Source organism: Ceratotherium simum, chromosome 6 (assembly GCF_057802395.1).
Source record: "Ceratotherium simum simum isolate JZ-2026a chromosome 6, ASM5780239v1, whole genome shotgun sequence".
Lineage (NCBI taxonomy): Eukaryota > Metazoa > Chordata > Mammalia > Perissodactyla > Rhinocerotidae > Ceratotherium > Ceratotherium simum.
The window spans coordinates 55,059,047-55,080,257 of record NC_141905.1 but is presented as its reverse complement, the minus strand read 5'-3'; the positions used below and the strand labels follow the sequence as shown (position 1 = coordinate 55,080,257).

The following is a 21,211-nucleotide window of genomic DNA, read 5'->3' as shown; positions in this document are numbered from 1 at the left end:
AAAGAACTGCAGACACCATTCTCACAAAGATTTTCTGAATACTGGTTTCCAAAATGGAAGGTGTGTCCTTCAAGGAGGTGGGTAGTGGGGGTAGGCAGAGGATGATCCACTGGGGTGAGGGTGGAAAATATGGCAATTTCTATTTCTAGCTATTTTTTAATTAAAAAAGAACAAAAATTGAAGCTTATTAATGTTTAATGTACAGATTGAAAATGGCGCCCTCACTCCATCTGTATGTTGGACCAGTTGATATGTCAGGTGCTGGTTCCTGAAGGTCCCTGAGATACAAGGGGGAGTCTCCTGATGCTGAGGGACCGACAGTGGGTCCCTCACACCTTTGTTTGCTACCAGCTTATTGAGATGATTGCAGTTTGGGTGTCACCACTGTGGTTAATTTCATAAAAAGACTTTTCTTGAAACTATTTTATAATGAGATGAAAAGTGACTATGAAAATCTTTTATACCACATAGAAGTTCACACTTTATATCATGAAAAAGTAGTTAAAGCTGTTATGCATTTTTCTTTAAAAAAAAGTGTCCTAAAATTTCTGACTTTTTCTGTGTTTACAGTGGTGCCAGTATTTTGTTATCAGATAATAATAATAATATAAATAATAAAATCACTTTTAATCTGTTCCTATATGATAAGGGCCATGTTCTTTTTTTTTAATTTTTTTAAATTTTTTTATTATTTTTTTCTTTTTGTGAGGGAGATCAGCCTGAGCTAACATCCATGCTAATCCTCCTCTTTTTGCTGAGGAAGACCGGCCCTGAGCTAACATCTATTGCCAGTCCTTCTCTTTTTTTTTCCGCAAAGCCCCAGCAGATAGTTGTATGTCATAGCTGCACATCCTTCTAGTTGCTGTATGTGGGACACGGCTTCAGCATGGCCAGAAAAGCGGTGCGTCGGTGCGTGCCCGGGATCCGAACCCCGGGCTGCCAGCAGCGGAGCACGCACACTTAACCGCTAAGCCACGGGGCTGGCCCAGGGTAATGTTCTAATAGTGAGTGAGAAAGTAATTGCTTTTTAGATGCAATTTGTGGTCTGGAAAGGATATTTTAAAAGAAGATGTCTAAAAATATTCCCATTGTGATGTGATTTTGTTGTAGGAAACAATGTGTGTTAACATAAAAACTCTCATATATGCACACTTAAGAAACTTGGAAGCAGATTTTCTAATGGTTAAGAAATCTTCCAGGGCCGGCCCCGTGGCTTAGCAGTTAAGTGTGTGCGCTTCGCTACTGGCGGCCTGGGTTCGGATCCTGGGCGCTCACCGACGCACTGCTTGTCTGGCCATGCTGAGGCCGCCTCCCACATACAGCAACTAGAAGGATGTGCAACTATGACGTACAACTATCTACCGGGGCTTTGGGGGGAAAAAAAAAGGAAGAGGATTGGCAATAGATGTTAGCTCAGAGCCAGTCTTCCTCAGCAAAAAGAGGAGGATTAGCATGGATGTTAGCTCAGGGCTGATCTTCCTCACACACACACAAAAAATAATACAAGAAATCTTCCAAATGAAGGGTTATAGTGGAGTTTGAACTCACTTGCTAAAAATATAAAAGGCAACACCTTTTCAATAAGTTCTAAGAAAAATTGATTGACACCAGGAAACATACCAATTGTCTAGCCAAATTTCAACAAAACCCTTTCCATCATTAATGGATTTGAGAAATGAGTACATGATTTGGCAAGTACAGCTGACACCCTTTTTCCATCAGGATACATATATCTTTCTACGGTATCTTCATCAGCTACCGTAGCTATTAAAACCAAACACCAAAATAATAAACTAAACTTAAAACCAGACATCCAAGTCATTGATCACAAAGTTTAAACCAAACATTTCAAAAATAATGAAGCATATTCAATCACATTACTCCCACTAAAAATTTAGGTAATAAATAAATAATAAATTTAATTAATTTTTTTTATGAGAGCAAAAAGGGTTTTTATACCATTAATAAATAACAGTATTAAAAAATTATTCTTTACTTCACCCTCTCTATGTTATTCACTTTTATATTCTATTTTTTGCACGTTTTAATTAATGTATACAATATTTTAAGTAGGATATGTATATAATTTATAAATAAGTCAATAAATGTATAATAAGAATACATGCTATAGCATTTTACTGGTAGGGACATACAATAAAAAAAGTTTAGTAAATGATGGCAAAGGAAAGACAATATGAAAGGCTAATTAGTTTTGTTGGCATTAGTATTTGGGGACACTTCCCCCAGGTGGTGCCCCTCCCTCCCACTGAGAGCCATATTTCCATAAATGCCTCTACCAGTGGAAGGGGAAGTATAATGGAATATTTGCCCCTACATCTGTCTGCATACAGTTCCTTTGTATAGGGAAGGGCCGTGTTAACATAGCAACTATTCCGGCTAGTCTAAGCTCTTTGTCAACTTGGATCCCCATATTTGTAGTGTGGGCACAAGAAGATTTGACTTATTTGCCCTGAGATATGTTCAGCTTTCCCACATACAACTGACAGGCGACATCCTGACACCACTGATTTGTGGTACTAGAAATATTGGAGAGTTGGTCTCTCCTTATCTCCTAAGGTTTTCTGAAAATAGCCAGGAGATCACAGAACAATGCTTCTATCACTCCAGCTGAAAACATGGACCATTTGAGAGAGCCCAAGCTCCTAGGGCACCCCCATTTCTCAAGTCTGAGGGACCCTAATTGTATTTGCTTCATGGCTGAGGTCCAGCTGTGGTGTGGTCCCTGGTGGCTCCACATAAAACTCAACTACAGCTGTAAGACAAAGGCCAAGATACCATCCTACCTCTTAGCTAAAAGCTTACCTTGAAAATTTCTGCCATTTTTCGTTGCTGAGGCAATGAACAGTGGTTCTCAATCGATATGATGATTGGCAGGTCAGAGTTGATGAAGGCACTTCGATCAATGGCTTCAACCACCTCCTATGAGAGCCAAAACAGCTCATTAGAATCCAGGTATCTGTCCAGGGCGCCAGAAGGCAAGGTACTTATAGCCACAGAAAGCATTTAATTTGTTGTTTTCAGAAGACTCTAGCGAAAGCGTTTTTTACCTTTTTCAAATGTATTTTCAAGTTAAGTAAGAGGATAAGGCTATTTTTTACAAAGACATTAAACTGTTCATATTGAGTTTTGTTCACATACTATAAGGAACAGCTATCAGTATGGTGAATTTAACAAATCAATATATATATTGAGTATACTGTAGGTAAAAGACACTGGTTTAGTTACAGCATCAAAAATAATGAGGCATAAGATACTTTCCTGCTTTCAAGGAGTTTATAATCTTCTTGGGGCAATAAGGCATATATATTTAGGGGTATATGTGAACCAGTTATTAACTCCCTCCCTCAATCTAGAGTACAAGAGTTTTAAGAGGGCTGCATAGAAAAATGAGTAAAAGAGAAAATGCATTTTAGCCATCATCTCCACATATAAGACAGAAATAACAGTATTCCTTCCTAGGCTGGCCACAGTTCAGAGAAAAATGATGTTACATAGCCAAAGACCCCCTGAATGAGGATAGTAATTGTACAACGAACTAATAAACTACCTAAAATTTGAAACAAATCCGATGAGACCGGTCTTCCTGAGTGACCAATCTCCCCGGGTGGAACCAATTCTCATTATTTTATAATGTTAATTATTTAATCATCTCCTAACACATGATGTTGGCCTTTGTTAGCAGGTCACCAGGACAAATGACCTTTAATTCCTACAGCAAGAGAACAGCCCCTGCCTTTTATATATCATCTTATGATGTATGGCAACAACATCATTACATGATAACTAATTTAAGGTAATAGTTACTAAACTTTGGTTGAATGAGAATCTAATGAGAGTTCTAGATCAACTTCCAGAAAAACGAATATGTGCATATCCTACACAATCAATACTGCAAACAATTTCGGGAAGTCTTCAGACCCAGGATAAGAACCCTTAACCTAAGGTATAATTTGGTAGGATCACTGATTCAAATGATGAATGAAGATAACGACTTTGTGATTTGAATAAAGAAAGTTATGAAGCATTACCTTGAAGGGGATCTTGGTTGTCAGTGTATGTCCGTGATAAATGATGGGCATCCCATCATCTCCATCCCAGCAGTCCAACTCTATGCTCCTACAGCCTTGCAGGAGGACCTGTGTGATCAATGAATGAATCCAGCCCACGGGAACAAATGGAGATAAAGCCTCAAAATAAACCCAGCACACGCTTCGGCATATCAGTGTTCACATTCAGGGCTAATGCACAAGGTCATAAGATCTAAAATGAATATTGCATTTTGGCTAAAGGCCACAATTAATCAGTGCAGAGAGAACAGATTAAGGTGGAAAGAGTGCTTACCGGAGCTGAATACTATTGGAAGGAAAAATTGGATAGCAAAAATATTTGACCATTTCCCCAGAAACTTTGGTCTCTCAAGGGACCTATACATGGCATATCCTGAAATGAGAGAGCCAGGCTAGTGCTCTATCTGGGCAGATGTCAGTGGAAGTAAAGGTGCTGAATCTGCAGCCCAGAGGAAATGAGGCCACTGATTCCTAAATGAACTGGCCAAACATTATATGAAGGCACTCAGCATAAAATCCCCTCCATTTAGACGCAAATTCTGACACCAGCTAATCCTTTTGCTATGAACATGTAGCATTTAAGAAGAGTACCAACAAAGAATTATCAAGGATTTGCTTTGCTGTCTAATCCCAGAACAGTGTCTAGAGCAGAGATGGCAAATAATCCATAAACACCCCTCTCTCATACGCACAGCAGATGTCAGTAATCAATCACAGCACACTTGCCCCCTAAGCTTTGATATGTAATCTCATGAACTCTTCAGCAAAGTGCTCCAGGAAACACTACCAAGGAATCAGATGAGATGATACTTATTTGCTATCCTAGATCTAGAGTTGGAAGCAGAGCTCCTGACACATGTGCTTGGGTTGCAGCTCTGTAACGTTTGCTTGGAGCAACCTCTTCCTCCAGAGAATCTATCTGTAGACTATGCTAAAGGATTACCACATATTGAAAGGGTAACCCAAGCCAAGAGGCAGATATATCTGTGAATAGGCTGACCCACTGATTTAAGAATCCACATAATTATTCCCATGTGACAGTAATCTAATACTAGGGGCTAGTGGCCACTAGAGTTGCTGCAACGAAACTCGGATAGTGGAATCCCTCTTATTTTAATTTTTTAAAAAATTTTAATTATTTTTTTTCCCCCAAAGCCCCAGCAGATAGTTGTATGGTCATAGCTGCACATCCTTCTAGTTGCTGTATGTGGGACGCGGCCTCAGCATGGCTGGAAAAGCGGTGCGTCAGTGCGCGCCCGGGATCGAACCTGGGCCGCCAGCAGCGGAGCGCATGCACTTAACCACTAAGCCACGGGGCCGGCCAAGTATTTTTGATGAGATACTTGCTAGATTCTTCCCATAGCACAGTATGCAGCATCCATTCTTCCTGGGCAACCAATCTTTCCAGGTGGACTGATTCTGTTGTCTAGAATCCCAAGGCTATCTTTCAGCTTCTTTCACCAGCTAGAGTATCTACAGGTATATTGCTTGGGGCTGGAGATTGTTGTGTAATATGACAGCTGCAACATGGGGCTGCTTCATCTCTATAGTGAGCCTGCCATACCGGGAAGAACATTCACCAATTGGCAGCAGATTAGATGGTTTTCCAGCATGAAAAGACCAAAGTCTTTATCAAAGTCTGCGTAACATTAAGAACTCCATATATGGAGAGAAAAGGAAAACCAAGGTTGAAAATTCTGGGTGAGGGCCGGCTCCGTGGCTTAGCGGTTAAGTGCGCGTGCTCTGATGCTGGCGGCCGGGGTTCGGATCCCGGGCACGCCCCAAGGCACCACTTCTCCGTCCAACCCGAGGCCGAGTCCCACGTACAGCAACTAGAAGGATGTGAACCTATGACATACAACTATCTACTGGGGCTTTGGGGGGAAAAAAATGAATAAATAAAATCTTAAAAAAAAAAAAAAAAAAAAAAAAAAAAAAATTCTGGGTGATAACAGAGTTTTTTCTCACTTCCCATCTGCCCCATAGAGTAATGTGAGGAGGTAATTAGGAGGACTGAGGGAGAGGGAGAGTGGTAAGAAAGAAAAGAAATGGGATCTTCATACTAGGTTTAATCATGTCTGAATCTATTTGAGGGGTTCTTGTGCTTTATTTAAAGGCTGTGACAATCTCTACTTGGGGTGTAATATTAAGGAGTTAAAAAAAAAACTCTTTGAAGTCGAATAGGAAAGTGAAGCAGGAATGAAAGCTAGGACATTGGTCCCTGCTTATTTTCTTGGGAGAAACACACACACACATACACACACGCACACACACGCTTCATTTCTTTTCCCTAGAACAATGGATTTCAAACTACTTTTAACCTTGGAATTCTCTGTGCAAATGCAGGGCCAATGGATAAAGCACCTAAAAGAGCAGGCCCTGCAGCTGCAGTGGGGGCAGGATATGGGACCCTCCCTACTCGACTGCTTGCTCATCTCAGTGTCAGCAGCTGAGGCCCCTTGACAGAACTCCTAATTTGAAAATCACAACTTGGGCCGGCCCCGTGGCTTAGCGGTTAAGTGCACGCGCTCCGCTACCGGCGGCCCTAGTTTGGATCCCGGGCGCGCACCGACGCACCGCTTCTCCGGCCACGCTGAGGCCACGTCCCACATACAGCAACTAGAAGGATGTGCAACTATGACATACAACTATCTACTGGGGCTTTGGGGGAAAAAAAGGAGGAGGATTGGCAATGGATGTTAGCTCAGAGCCGGTCTTCCTCAGCAAAAAGAGGAGGATTAGCACGGACGTTAGCTCAGGGCTGATCTTCCTCACAAAAAAAAAAAAAAAGGAAAATCACAACTACTCTAAGAACACATCTTCATTTCATAATAAAAGTCTCATATTTTAGAATTTAAAATACATATTCCAGGGCCGGCCCTGTGGCTTGGTGGTTAAGTGCGCGCGCTGCAATGCTGGTGGCCCGGGTTCGGATCCCGGGTGCGCATGGAGGCACCACTTCTCCGTCCATCCTGAGGCCGAGTCCCACATACAGCAACTAGAAGGATGTGCAGCTATGACATACAACTACCTACTGGGGCTTTGGGGGGAAAAAATAAAATAAATAAAATCTTTAAAATACATATTCCATACTAGATACATATTTCATACTAGATTTGGGACAGAAATTTGACCCATGCTTTGAGGGATATCTGGAGAACAAATGAACCTCAAGTCTGTTGGGTTTGTGTGAACAATACAATTATAATTTTCAAACTTGGACTCATACACACACACGCTCACACACTTATATTCCCTGGATCTAGCCTAGCTCCTTCCTAATTAACTCTTCTTGTAGGAGGTTTAGAAAACAGGCAGTATAGACCAGGAAGTTGCAGAAAATACAACAGAGAGTCAACTGACATGCAGATCATTGAAAGCTGGATGTTTAAATCAAAAGGAAGTGCTTTTTCTAGTCAGAGAGCCTACTGAGTTTCCAAGAACATTCCCATGAATTTAAGTGTGTAGAAACATGCCTACAGTCTGTGCAGATTTTTTTCCTTAAGTTGGTCACCACAGGGGTGGATTGATTGCCTAAAAAATTGCAAAGCAAAACAAACAATATTTTGGGACTAACTTCGTAGAAAATTGGATTTTCTACTATGCTTTCCCACTACAATATATTGATTTATTTAGCATTTAGGGAAACAATTAGATAATCTTCCCATGGGAAAATCTAATTTTAGTAGGAGTGGGTCAGACTAACTAGGATCTAAAAGCTATGAGTCTCAAACAAATACTTTTTTTTTTTTTTTTTGCCTAGAATCAAGGTTAAGTATAGATGGGAAGAAAAAAGAAAACAAAAAGAAGTAAAAAAAATAACCATATGTATAGGCAGTTTTCCCACACATCATGTGTCCTCACATTTCACATGTAATAGTTTATAAGTTCTTCAGAGTTTGGGGTCAGGTTTTTGTGACTTCAGGGGTTACGCAAATAAGGTTTAACGGAAACCACATTCCAAGTGGAATCTCAGTACCTGGCTGTAGAGTTCTACTGAGGATTCTCCTTTGAGCTGATGGCCTGTGAGGTAGGTATTGTGGGAAGATTCGATGTAATAGTAAGAGAGAGGCAGCTGCAATTCTTTAATGTTCTCCTGCGACTCATCATTTTTCGAGGCAAAATTATCTTTATCCATCAGAAACCTAGAGGAAACAAATTTTCTTAGGATTGCATAGGAAAAATAGATACTCTTCAATGATGGGCAAATGATATTTTAAAAGTCACCTTGCAAATCCTTCAAACGACATTAGGCCCTGATGACACATACTAACGCTGGGCTCGAACTTCTGCAAGGGATACAAAAAGAGTGTTATTTAGGTAAAGGAAACGAAGGGGAAAAAAACACCCCATCATTTTTTAAAGCTGTTCTGTTTTCATCAGGAAACATCTAAACCAAATATTTGAACGACTTCAGTTATGTAGTGGTAAGACGTACTTTTTTAGTCCAAAAGAAAACATTTATTATACGTGAGTTTATTATACGAAGCATATTTATTTAAGAGAAAAAAGGAGAGTGAGAGAAAAGAATAAGACTGATTTATATGAAAACAAACTGTATCAGTTTATACAGGTGAAATGGGGATGATAATAGCAGCTACCAGAGAGTTGGTGGGAGGTGAAATGAGATGATTCTCATAGAATACTAAGTACAGTGCTTGTACTCAATGTTATAGTGAGCATGCAATCATGTGATCATAATCTTACATTTTTAGCATTTTCAGTGATCAAATCCAATTTCTGGACAGCTAATCCACTGATTCCCAATCAGTTGACAGGGGAGGTTGAAACCTAGACTAATTCTGTTGCATGTGATGCAGCCACAATGAATGGTCTCATCCCCCACCCACAACTCCTGCCACCCTCTAGTTGAAGCCATCACCATCTCCAGCCTGGATTACTGTAAAAACTTGCTACCCGGTCTCTCTGCTTCTACTCCTTATCCAGCACAGTTTATTCTTCAATAGGGCCAGAGTGACCTCTTAAAAACATAAATCAAATCACGTTACTCCCCTGCTCAAAAATTTCCAATAGCTTCCCATTTCACACGGACTAAAGTCAAACTCCTTACCACGGCCTAAAATGCCTAGACTATTCGGCCCCTGCCTACCTGTCTGAAATCATGTCTACCATTGTCCCTCTAGCCTACGTGGCTCCCTGTACACCAGCCTTTCTGTTGCTCCTCATAAACCCTGGGCTGGCTTCTGCTTCAGTCTCTCAGCTTGCTACTCTCTGTCTGGAATGCTCCTTCCTCAGACCTTCACACGGCTTCTTCATTCAGGGCTCAGCCCCAGTGTCACCTCCTCAGAGTAACCTTTGCTTACTCCTCTCAGCCCTCCTGCATCACTCCATCCCCTTACTCTGCTCAACTTTTTTCAGAACCCATTATTACCTGAAATTATATCTTTATTTGTTTATTGTCAGCCTCACCCACTTAGAATGTAAGCTGCTTTGAGGGCCAGAACTTGATCTCATTTACTGCTATATTCCCAGGTCCTGGAACAGAGCCAGGCCCATAGTAGGAGCTAACAAATATTTGTTAAACGATCAAAGAGGTTGAAAGCCTAAACTACAAATTCTATTGCATGTGTTAGAACAAGAAGGAATCATGTACTGATTCCTTAAAATAGTCACTGAATAAGAGAAGGCTTGGGACCTATGTTAATTATATGTTAAATAAGAACACATACATTTGATATTTCAAATAAAAACCCCCAAAAACCCTCTGCCCCAGACTTGAAGGCTTTGGAAAGAAGTATAGAAAGAGTAGATGTTTAGCAGAAAATACTTAGAATAATCAGAGGCTTACACATATGTGTGCACATGAAACGGGTACGTACCTGGATGATGCTGAGGATTTCATCATATGTGCAATGTTCTCCTTGGCAATTCACAAGGAAGTCATTGAGCTGGAGTATGCCAACCCCAAATATGCCCAGGGATGTGCTCTCGATCCCAGTGCCATTCGTCACGATACTTGCAGCAGCAATGGCATCAGATATCTGCCTCTGGTTGTCTGACAGCTGTTGTTTACTCTTAATGAACAACCCCAAATCCGAGACATTTCTGGTCAACAGATCTGAAACAGAACATGGACAAGCTAGCCAGCATCTCTCACCAAGTTCATTTTGGAGACAATGGCTTTGCGGAATTAATTTTTTTTTTTTTTTTTTTTTTTTTTTTTTTTAAAGATTTTATTTATTCAGTTTTTTTCCCCCCAAAGCCCCAGCAGACAGTTGTATGTCATAGGTTCACATCCTTCTAGTTGCTGTACGTGGGACTCGGCCTCACGTTGGACGGAGAAGTGGTGCCTCGGGGCGCTCCCGGGATCCGAACCCAGGCCGCCAGCATCAGAGCGCGCGCACTTAACCGCTAAGCCACGGAGCCGGCCCGAGGAATTATTAATTATTAACTCTCCACTAATTTGTCTAAACAACCCATCAAACTCCAGGCTTATTCTTGGCTTCAATAGTTGAAGGAATAAAAAAATGAATCAATGAATAAATAAAAGAAACTAAGAGAGCACTAGGTCAATGATCTTGAAAGCCCACAAGCTTTGGTATTAGACGGGAACTAATTGTACATTCAACTGGGGACTTGAGGCTGAATTCAGACTTTGGTTTTTGAGAATAACTACTTCTACATTCTTATGTTTGCAGAGACTGAAGATGTACCCTTAAAATTACAGATTTTCTGTACTTTAAAAGTACAACTATAAACATTTGTGTGCAGGTTTCTGAGTGAACATAAGTTTTCAACTCATTTGGGTAAACACCAAGGAGTACAATCGCTGGATCGAATGGTAAGAGTATGTTTAATTTTGTAAGAAACTGCCAGACTCTCTTCTGAAGTGGCTGTCCCATTTTCCTACCAGCAATGCTCCACTTGCTCTGCATTCACACCAACTTTGATACGGCCAGTCATTTTAATTCTAGACACTTTGGAAGTACCTGTCCCCTAAAACTTGGAAGCTACCAAGATGCCTTTCAATATGTGAATGGATAAGCAAACTGTGATACATCCAGACAATGAAATATTACTCAGCAATAAAAAGAAATGAGCCATCAAGCCATGAATAGACATGAAGGAAGCTTAAATGCATATTGCTAAGTGAAAGAAGCCAGTCTGAAAAGGCTACATACTGTATGATTCCAACTATATGACACTCTAGAAAAGGCAAAACTATGGAGATAGTAAAAAGATCAATGGTTGCCAAGGGTTCAGAGGGAGGGTGGGAGGAATAAAAAGGTGGAGCACAAGAGATTTTTAGGGCAGTGAAACTATTCTGTATCATACTGTAACGGTGGATATGTTATTATACTTTTCTCAAAACCCATATGATGTACAACACAAACAGTGAACACTAATGTAAACTATGTACTTCAAGTAATAATACTATATCAATATTGGCTCAACTGTAACAAATATGCCACACTAATGCAAGATATCAATAACGGGAAACTGTGTATATGCGTGGGCGGAGAGTATATGGGAAACTCTGTATCTTCTATTCATTTTTTTCTGTAAACTTAAAACTGCTCTAAAAAAATTAAAATATATTATTTTTCTTTAAAGAGTGCTACTACTTGACTAATCCATAGTTATGCACATTTTACGACTGAAGTTGAAAAAGGTTAATATTCTTAGCTTAAGGACAATATAATTTTTTAAATAATTAGAAAGCAACTGCATAAAAAAGGACAGTTTTTCTTTTGTTTTTGCTTATTTGTGTTTATAGTTTCCAGTAAGAACAGACGAGAAAAATAATAGGCTTAAAATGCATGAGTGGTGATGGTAATGGTGGTGATGGTAATGGTGGTGGTGATGAGTGGGATAGAAGAACTAGACATTCTGGTTTACATATTAGGGAAAATGTCTTGGATCTTCAGGAGTGCTCTGCTGAGGTCACTAAAGACTCTCAAACCCACCCTGGGGTTGAGCACCCATCTGCCTGAAAAAGGCAGAGAAGAGACTGGCGGTTCTCAACTAGTACACATCACACACCCAGTGGACATTTGGAAATGGGTGGGCAAGGGTTGTAGTTGTCAGACTGATTAGAAGGCTCTATTGATGAAATATTCTGGAATACATGGACAAATCCACACAATGATGAATTCCTTGCCCCAAACGCCAATAGTACCTGTCCCCATGACACTTTGAAATAATTCTCTAAGTGTTTCACCAGGCTCCAGATAACAGCACGCCATGTGGGACAGGCTGAGGGTTGTGTGATTGGATCTCTAACCTTTGTTTTAGATAGAAAGGTCTCAAAGGGAAATATTCAACTGTTACACAAACCTAGGTCAGGCTGAAGACCACTGGTGTTTTCGTCAATTGTGAGGTTGGTGTAGAGTGGGGCCGACTCAGAGCCAGCTCGGTTGCACGGCACAGCGTAGACATCAAAGAGATCCTTCAGGTCCTTGCGGCTCCTTACACTGGGCGAGGAATGGAAAACACCTCACATTTAGTATTGTTATAAAAATGGGGGGCTGAGAAAGGGTGAGAAGAAAGCATGTCTTACCTGAATGATTTGAACAGCTCAACAAATTCAACGAAACTCATGTTACTGTCTGAAACCATGAAGCTCTGAAAGCCCTTCATTCCTCCTTTGATCCGCCCATGCCAGCTGCTGCTGCTCCAAGCACTGCAACAAAGACATGGCCTTAATGGGCAAAACTGGGGCCGGCTTTGTCATTCCACCCCAAAAGACGTTCTCTAATTAGCAATATGACCAAAAAGATGGATTGCAAGTCATTTAAGGTTTAGGATATTTTCCAGACACTTTTCATTTCTCTCAAAACTATTCTATATTGTGTCAGAGGAAATAAAACATATTACACAATGAAACCACTTCATGTTTGCAGCCTATTTAATAAGGGCACAGCACTGAGGTTAATATTCCTCTACTAATCAAAATAGTTCTTTGAAATCACAGATTAATGGGGGAAAAAACCCTGTAAATTCAGCGTTTTCAAAGAAAAGCCATTTAAAAAAAGAGCTCAAAATTACTCAGTCATAATCTATGGAAAATTATACATGTTCTTTCCCATATTCTAAATTATAGAAACACATTTAAGAAGAAAGTCTTGAAGGTATCAATGTCTTCTCTTTTTCCTTTCTTAACCAGTTCTTAGATGAAAACAGGGAAGGGCTTTTAATACTAACGGAAAATGTGAGTCAGAAAAATATTAAGAATGGAAAGAAGCCAACTCTGCCTAGGATTATATTTGCACCTGCCAAGGCTGTATCTATTCAACATAAAAATACTAGTCAACTCTGTCAAAAATGTTTCACACCATTTTTTATTTTCTATACTGGTTCCCCAAGAGGATAGTGTGAGAAATGTTTTGACTGTAGTTTTTAGTCAAATCAGTGAACAGGACCTTTCTTTTCATCTTTGTTTTCATATTTTATTTTTCACTTTAGAAATATTTCAAATATAAAAGAAAGTATAGAGAATATTGTAATGAATGAACAGTGTACCGTTAATCCTGCTAACAATGTTTATTCATGGAAAATTATTTTGTGTGAAAATCTGAAGGCCACCTTGGTTAAGCGAAGAGTATTACAAAAGAATAGATTTACATTACTTCAGGCATGGGTTGTTGATCCCCAGTGTGGTGTGGGAGACCCGGTAGAGGTTCAGGAAGAGGAAGAAGGTCCGATAAAGAGGCTTTATCATTTGAATTTAAACACGTCCATTCCCTGTTTTCCTTTTGTTTCAGCTTCAGCTGCTGTCTGTAGGCATCCATCTCCCTCTGACTTGAGGAAACTCTATTTGTCCACTCTTTCCCTTTCTAGGACTCAGAGTCTTGCTTTCTCCTTGAACAGGATTCAGGCTGATTTTTCTTTTCCTACCTGGTCTTTTTCTTCTGTTTTAGAATACTTGGTAGGCACAGACCCCTGTCCTCCTGTGGGGCAGCCCTGTGATCTCACATCTGGCAGGTTAGTCTCTCGACTTCTACCTCTTTGAAAAGATTTTCCTCCCTTATTCTGGCCTTCCTTTTCCTGCTCATGAGGGACTGCAATAAAGGGAAAGGCCACCTAATCTAAGTTTTCTGGCTATTTTACTTACCTGGGATACTATATAGGCTGAAATATAATGTAAAGAATTCTGATTCTTTGTAGCTTTTAATTATGTTACAAACCTAAACTTACAGAAAAGATGCAAGAATGGTACAAAGAATTCCCACGTACCCTTGACTCAGTTTTGCCACGTGTAAAAATATGAATGTATAAAGCATAAATTATGTTCATTATTCTCATTGTGAAAGAATGCTGCCTTATAAAAGATGATTTACTGTAGGGTTCTCATCAATAGCAAGCTTCCTTCAGAGTGGGAGAGGGGAGGCGGAGGGGAGAGAGATTATGTGTGTGTGTGTGTCCTGTGTATTAACATTTCCAAAGCCAGTGTCTGCAGACCCATTTCCTCCTCCCACTACTCTGTTTGATAAAGTAAAGAGGGCTGCTTTATCTTGGTTCCGTCTAGAACCTCTGCATTTCTTAAACTTTAGTGTGGGGTCGAGGGAGATAGCGTGGAATTCTGATTCCTTTGGAAGACTTTCATTTTAATATTATTTCTTCTGAGAGAGTATGTGTTGTTTCAAATCTGTAATTTGCATGGATCTTATAAAATAATTTACTATAATACCATACCAGCTTTAGAATTATACCTAAACATATCCAACTTGCTATAATACATTCATTTCTCTAGACATGTATATCTTATCTTATGTATGAGAAGAGTATTAAATATATTTCACCCATTAGCAAACGGTCAAGCAGATTACGTTAAAACTTAATTTATTCTTCAATTTAGAGCAATCCGATAGAACTTTTTGCAATGACAGAAATGTTCTATATTTGCACTGTTCAGTACAGTAGCCACCACCCACTTGGAGCTATGGAACACTTTTAATGTGGCTAGTGTGACTGAGGAACTGAATCTTAAATTTTATTTAATTTTAATTAATTTAAACAGCCACCTTTTTTTTTTTTCCTGTGGCTAGTGGCTACTATACTGGGCAGTGCAGATTTAGAGTCACAGCTCGGGTTTCGTTACTGCTACTGACCTTTGAAGAGCTGGTCTATCAAATAATTAAGAGCAATTATAGTAATATGAGAAGGTAGAAGTATAGAATCAGGAAAATTAGGAGCATTTAAAAATCTGGGGTTTTTCAATTTTCAATGTAATTGTTAGGTCAAAGTTAGAGACAGTCTTTCCATAGAGCACTGGAAGAAGACGCCCTTCTACACAACTTGAATGATGTGAAGGGTCCTTCTGTTTTATCATGTTAAGGCCCCACCTGGACGGGCTCTTGTTTGAAGAAGACAACACAGGGGAAGACACTGGCCTGATGGGAGATGATGTCCCGGCAGCCAAGTTAGGGGACCCAGCCGTGGTCAAAGAGTGGGCTCTTCTGGAAGGGAGAGGGTTAGGAGGGCTTGTGATGGCATTTGCCTCTGTGAAAACGAAAGACAAAAGCGACAACGACTCCAATTATACTTTCCCTCAGAAATCAAATAAAAATCAAAGATGCCTCTGAAAGTCTGAGCAAATCAATCTATGCAGGCAATTTCTATATAACAAGCATCAAAATATTCTGATGAATGGACTAATCTGGTGGGTTCTTAATCCTGGCTACACATTAGAATCATCCAGGGAGCTTAAAAAGCATATCGATGTCCAGGTCCCAGCCAGAGAGTGCCTGAACTGTGTGGCCTGGGGTGTGACCAGGACATCTAGGTACTTTTTTTTTTAAAATAATTTTTTAAATTTATTTATTTTTCCCCCAAAGCCCCAGTAGATAGTTGTATGTCATACACATCCTTCTAGATGCTGTATGTGGGACACGGCCTCAGCATGGCCGGAGAAGCGGTGCGTCGGTGCACGCCCGGGATCCGAACCCGGGCCGACAGCAGCGGAGCGCGCGTACTTAACTGCTAAGCCACAGGGGCGGCCCCCATCTAGGTACTTTTATAAAAGCTCTAGTACCCAGCTGGGGTTGAGAATCACTGGTCTAATCCATCAAATTGTATCTTGTATATTGAAAATTCCCTGTCAATAATGGCAAGGCAATGAATGAAATTTTCTTCCAAGTACTGTGCTTGCAGAAATACCTCTTGGGTTACATCACGTAGTTAAAAACAAAGGTAAGTATATTTAACAAGATAAAGAGTCTGTTAAGAATGCCCACAATACTTAAATCACAATTTAAAACCAAACACATATTTTTTCCGTAAAACAAAAAAAATCTCAGATGTGAATACGCTGCTTACCCGACTCTTCTTGTTCATTAACATCTTGAGGGTCAGAACCACTCCGGCTGCGACACTCTTTCTGCGTTTTGGCCTTTCGTGTGGCCATCTCGTCGTCGGTTACCTCTCCACTCTCACCCTGGGAACACAACACTCACAATGTTTCTCATTCTGTATTTCTCTCCCACCACAGCTTTAGTTCAGGCAGGTCTCTATTTTCTGACACCTCCAATACTGCCCCCTCCTAGTGAAACCAGTAGAGACCTCCGTGAAGGCTGACCAAGTATTCTCAGGTGACATTATCTTGTTTGTTCTTCACTATAAAGCAGCACTCCTTAAGGGAGGGGACCGACAAGAGGAGGCACACAATCCCTGGGATCTCGGGGTAGAGACAGAATTATGAAGCAGATAAAGTTTGACTTAGGCTTCAATAGCCTTCTATATACAAAGAGTGGGACTTTTTCTAGATAACCATGGAGAAAACATATTAACATGTAATAATGATAATTATTGCATTAATGCATTGCAATAATGATAATGTTGCATTATATAATGCAACATAAAATATATAGTCATTATATATATATATTTTATTATAGTAAAAAACACGTAACATAAAATTTACTATCTTAACCATTTTTAAGTGTACAGTAGAGCAGCGGTAACTATATGTACCTGGTTGTACAACAGATATCTAGAACTTTTTCATCTTGCAAAACTGAAGTTCTATACCCATTGAACAACAACTCCCCTTTTCCCCCTCTCCCTAACCCCTGGCAACCATCATTCCACTTTCTAAGAGTTTGACTCCTCTAGAAACCTCATGGAAGTGGAATCATGCAGTATTTGTTCTTTCGTGTCTGGCTTATTTCACTTAGGCTAATGTCCTCAGGGTTCATACACATTGCAGCATATGATGGGATTTCCTTTTCTTTTTTTTTAAGGCTGAATAATATTCCATTGTACGTATATTCCACATTTTCTTTATCCTTCATTTGTGGATGGGCATTTAGGTTGCTTCTAGTGATAATATATTTTAAATTGTGTTCTACAATATAGCATTTTGGCCCTCTAAGACCTTCATAATCTGATCCTTTTCCTTTCTAGTCCTTTGCCCACCACAGAGCCCATGCTCCAGCTTGGAGCATGATCTCAGAACTACACGTGCTTCCTTGAACAAGCCAAATCTCTCATGCCTCTCTGCTACCTCCTCTGTCAGGGATGCTTTTCCTTGGGTTGTCTGTCTGGTAAACTCCTACATATCCTTCAAGACCTATCTGTCAACTTCTGTGTGATGCCTTCCCTGCGTGCCTCTCAGCCTGATATTTTCCTTCTTTCTGCTCCCACAGCACTTTGTAGGCAGCTTGGCAATGACTCTTATTTAGATCTCACTGTGTTTGTTAACATATCTGTGTCCCTCTACAGACCCTGACTTTTTCCTGGTGTTGATTCAGTTCCCAGAACTGGACCTGGCACCTAGGAGGCACTTGGTAAGCCCTTGTATTTCATTTGTTTTATACCTCGTCTTGTCCCAACTCAAATGACCTAAGGTACTTTATGGTGATGTAGACCATACGGTCGTCTGGATGGATTGGGTTTGATGCTTAATAAACAAGTAACACCCTACCCTCATGAGGATTTTCTTCTTTTTCTTGGTGGTGCTTATGCCCAAGGTGTTGTTTCTCTGCACACCGGGCTTCTCAGCACTCTTTGCTGATGTCCCAGGGCTGGGGTTTCGAGTACTCCATCGTCTGCCACCAAACAACTCCACGGCGTGAGCCAAAGTTGGGCCTTCATACCGTCCATCTTCCTGTAAAAGAACCACATGCCGAACACATGAGGGAACAGCAAGCACTGGGGAAGGGCACGGGCAGCCACCGAGGAATAGTGATCTGGCCACCCAAGTAGCTCTGCTTCCCAACTGTCAGGACTCTTGAGTGGGGACTTCATCACGTGCTCTGTAGTCCTGGTCACATCCCTGCTGAGTTCTAGCGATGTGCTTTCATAGGGCCACCTTCAACTGAGGTTAACAAAAAGAATTTCCTTTCCCAGTTTCAAAGGTTACGTTCCAGAATTACTAATGCAGGAAAATTCATTAAAATGTACTTTGCAAATTAGGGCTTTGGAGGACTTGGTGTGTGTGTGCGTGTGTACGTGAATCTACTTAAGTAAAATCAAGTTCTATTAGTTATTGCATCACTCTAGGTAGATTTTCACCTAGGCTGATGCTTGGCACAGTCTGACTTGAAATATAGGGTATGTGGCATACATGAAATTCACTTTGGAGGGCTCTGGGGAGCACCTCAAATAGTAGGGCTGCCATCCTCTTGAGTGACTGATATCCAAGGATAGAGAGCCCAGGGGACTCAGAACACCATGCATATTATGATGTGCTGTGAGCAAAAACACACTTAAGGGGCAGGCAATGGTTTAAAATGGCTGTTTCTCATAAGGCAAGTCCATGTAACAAGCATTGAGCAGCAGTAGGGATTTATTTATTATTTTTTTGTTTTGTTTTACGGCTGAGGAAGATTCGCCCTGAGCTAACATCTGTTGCCAATCTTCTTTTTTTTTTTTTTTTTTTCGCTTGAGGAAGATTAGCCCTGAGCTAACATCTGTGCCAATCTTCCTCTATTTTGTATGTGGGACACCTCCACAGCAGGGCTGATGAGTGGAGTAGGTCCACTCCCGGGACCCAAACCCATGAACCTGGGCCGCTGAAGTGGAGCGTGCAGAACTTTAACCACTGGGCCACGGGGCCGGCCCCAGATTTATTAATAAACAATGGTCAATGATTCTTCCAATAAGTCAGGAAAGCCAGTTAATAAAACTACAAAAGGTCACATATGAATTAAAGAAAATATTGATGATATGTCACAGGTTGTATAAAAGGGCCTTTTAAAAATTAATTTCCCTTTACTATCTTTACTTTCTGCAAACCTTACTATCTTTACTTTCTGCAAATCTTACTATCTTTACTTTCTGCAAACCTTTAAGGCTAGTCCTCCTTTGCAGTTCCAAAGAAGTGCTTGTAAACAGATTTTGCTTTGTTGTAGATAATATGCAAACAATAAAGAAGCTTTGTGTGTATGTGCTTGCTCCTTCATTCTAATGTTCAATGACTGTCTGATTTTATGACTTGAGTTGTGACCTCCCACTTCCCGCATCCTGTTATGGATCCTAAGATGCTGAGTAACTTGGATACCCGACGTGGGAAACCTTTTGGTGATTTCTAGTAGTGGATATCTATGACTTATTCCTGTCCATTAATTATTTCTCTCTTCTCTAACCACACCCCAATTTTACTTTATCTTTTTTCCACTGGATACAGTCTTGGGTCTGTCAATCAAGGTGGAACATTCTCCCTTGACCAATGGTTGGCACAAGATCCAAATAAGCCAACTGGAATCTCCCTCTCTGGAAAATGAATCTTGAATGCAGAGATACAGAGAATGAAAATGGTTGGAGATCATTCCACTTGATGCAGGCCTGCTGAAGACAGTCCCCTAACAAGTCACTACGATTGACTCCAACATGGAATAAACACTTCATGACACAATTTCATAAATAGGTTTTAACTATCTTATTGAATAACATACTCTGAATCTGAAGGAAATTTTGTAAAATTTTATCTATGGATTATAACCAATACATCTTTAAAAGTTTAATAGAGGGCCGGCCCCGTGGCTTAGCGGTTAAGTGCGTGCGCTCCGCTACTGGCGGCCCGGGTTCAGATCCCGGGTGCGCACAGATGCACCGCTTCTCCGGCCATGCTGAGGCCGTGTCCCACATACAGCAACTAGAAGGATGGGCAACTATGACATACAGCTATCTACTGGGGCTTTGGGGGAAAAATAAATAAATAAAATTATAAAAAAAAAAAATTTAATAGACTCCTTCATTAAAATTTGAAATTTCTCCTGAAAAAAAGAAGAGAAAGGGAATACAAAGCTTGGAGCAAGGAGAAAAATAGGTAGATAAACTCAGAAAAATAGTAGATCTTTACCGGAATAGGTTAGCAACCACTTAAATATTAAAATCAAAGATCAAAGGAAGGAATTCACCAAAAAGAAATTTATCCTCATCACTGTAAACACACAGCCACAACACAAGATAGAATAAGGTATAATAAGAACAACTTAGAAGGGGAAGAGGAAAGTGATTGAATTGACTTAGTATAAGGAAATAGGAGGCCATCAGATAATGGACTATATCATACACAAGATTTTTTACCCAAACCTCAAGGTAACCACTAAACAAATAATCAAAACAAAACCACATATGATGAACAAAGAGAAAACTAGAAGAGTCATAAGACAGAACAACCAAACTGAATTGGCAGTCTGAAACAAATGGGACAAGAAACAAAGGAAACGCAAAAGAACCAGAAAATAGGTGACAAAACAGCAACATTAAGCCCTCATATATCAATAATTACCCTAAATGTAAATGGATTGAACTCTCCAATCAAAAGATACAGAGTGGCAGGATGGATTAAAAAGCAAGACCCAACAATATGCTGCCTTCAGGAAACACATCTTAGCACTAAAGACAAGCACAGGCTCAGAGTGAAAGGATGGAAGACAATACTCCAAGCTAATGGCAAACAAAAGAAAGCAGGTGTTGCCATACTCATATCAGACAAAGTAGACTTCAAGATAAAACAGGTTAAGAAGGACAAAGAAGGGAAATATATAATGATAAAAGGGACACTCCACCAAGAAGACATATCACTTAAAAATATATATGCACCCAACATAGGAGCGCCAATGTACATAAAGCAACTATTAACAAACCTGAAAGGAGACATTAACAACAACACAATAATAGTAGGGGATCTTAACACCCCACTTACATCAATGGAT

General features: G+C 40.2%; 1 protein-coding gene across 2 annotated transcripts in view; it reads right to left on the bottom strand.

The window, feature by feature from the left end:
• The window catches only part of PLCE1 (phospholipase C epsilon 1), a 325,603-nt gene that overhangs the window by 49,369 nt on the left and 255,023 nt on the right, over positions 1 to 21,211 (bottom strand). Inside the window, exons 9-18 of one of the 2 annotated variants that reach the window (XM_087432292.1) lie at positions 17,974 to 18,156; positions 16,368 to 16,485; positions 15,395 to 15,551; positions 12,610 to 12,732; positions 12,387 to 12,523; positions 9,929 to 10,167; positions 8,316 to 8,377; positions 8,068 to 8,233; positions 4,050 to 4,157; positions 2,824 to 2,940 (exon numbers count right to left, since the gene is read on the bottom strand). In XM_087432292.1, coding sequence (XP_087288418.1) covers positions 2,824 to 2,940; positions 4,050 to 4,157; positions 8,068 to 8,233; positions 8,316 to 8,377; positions 9,929 to 10,167; positions 12,387 to 12,523; positions 12,610 to 12,732; positions 15,395 to 15,551; positions 16,368 to 16,485; positions 17,974 to 18,156 — 1,410 coding nt within the window. The remainder of the gene's footprint in view (positions 1 to 2,823; positions 2,941 to 4,049; positions 4,158 to 8,067; positions 8,234 to 8,315; positions 8,378 to 9,928; positions 10,168 to 12,386; positions 12,524 to 12,609; positions 12,733 to 15,394; positions 15,552 to 16,367; positions 16,486 to 17,973; positions 18,157 to 21,211) is intronic. The other variant, XM_087432293.1, reaches the window with a different exon arrangement.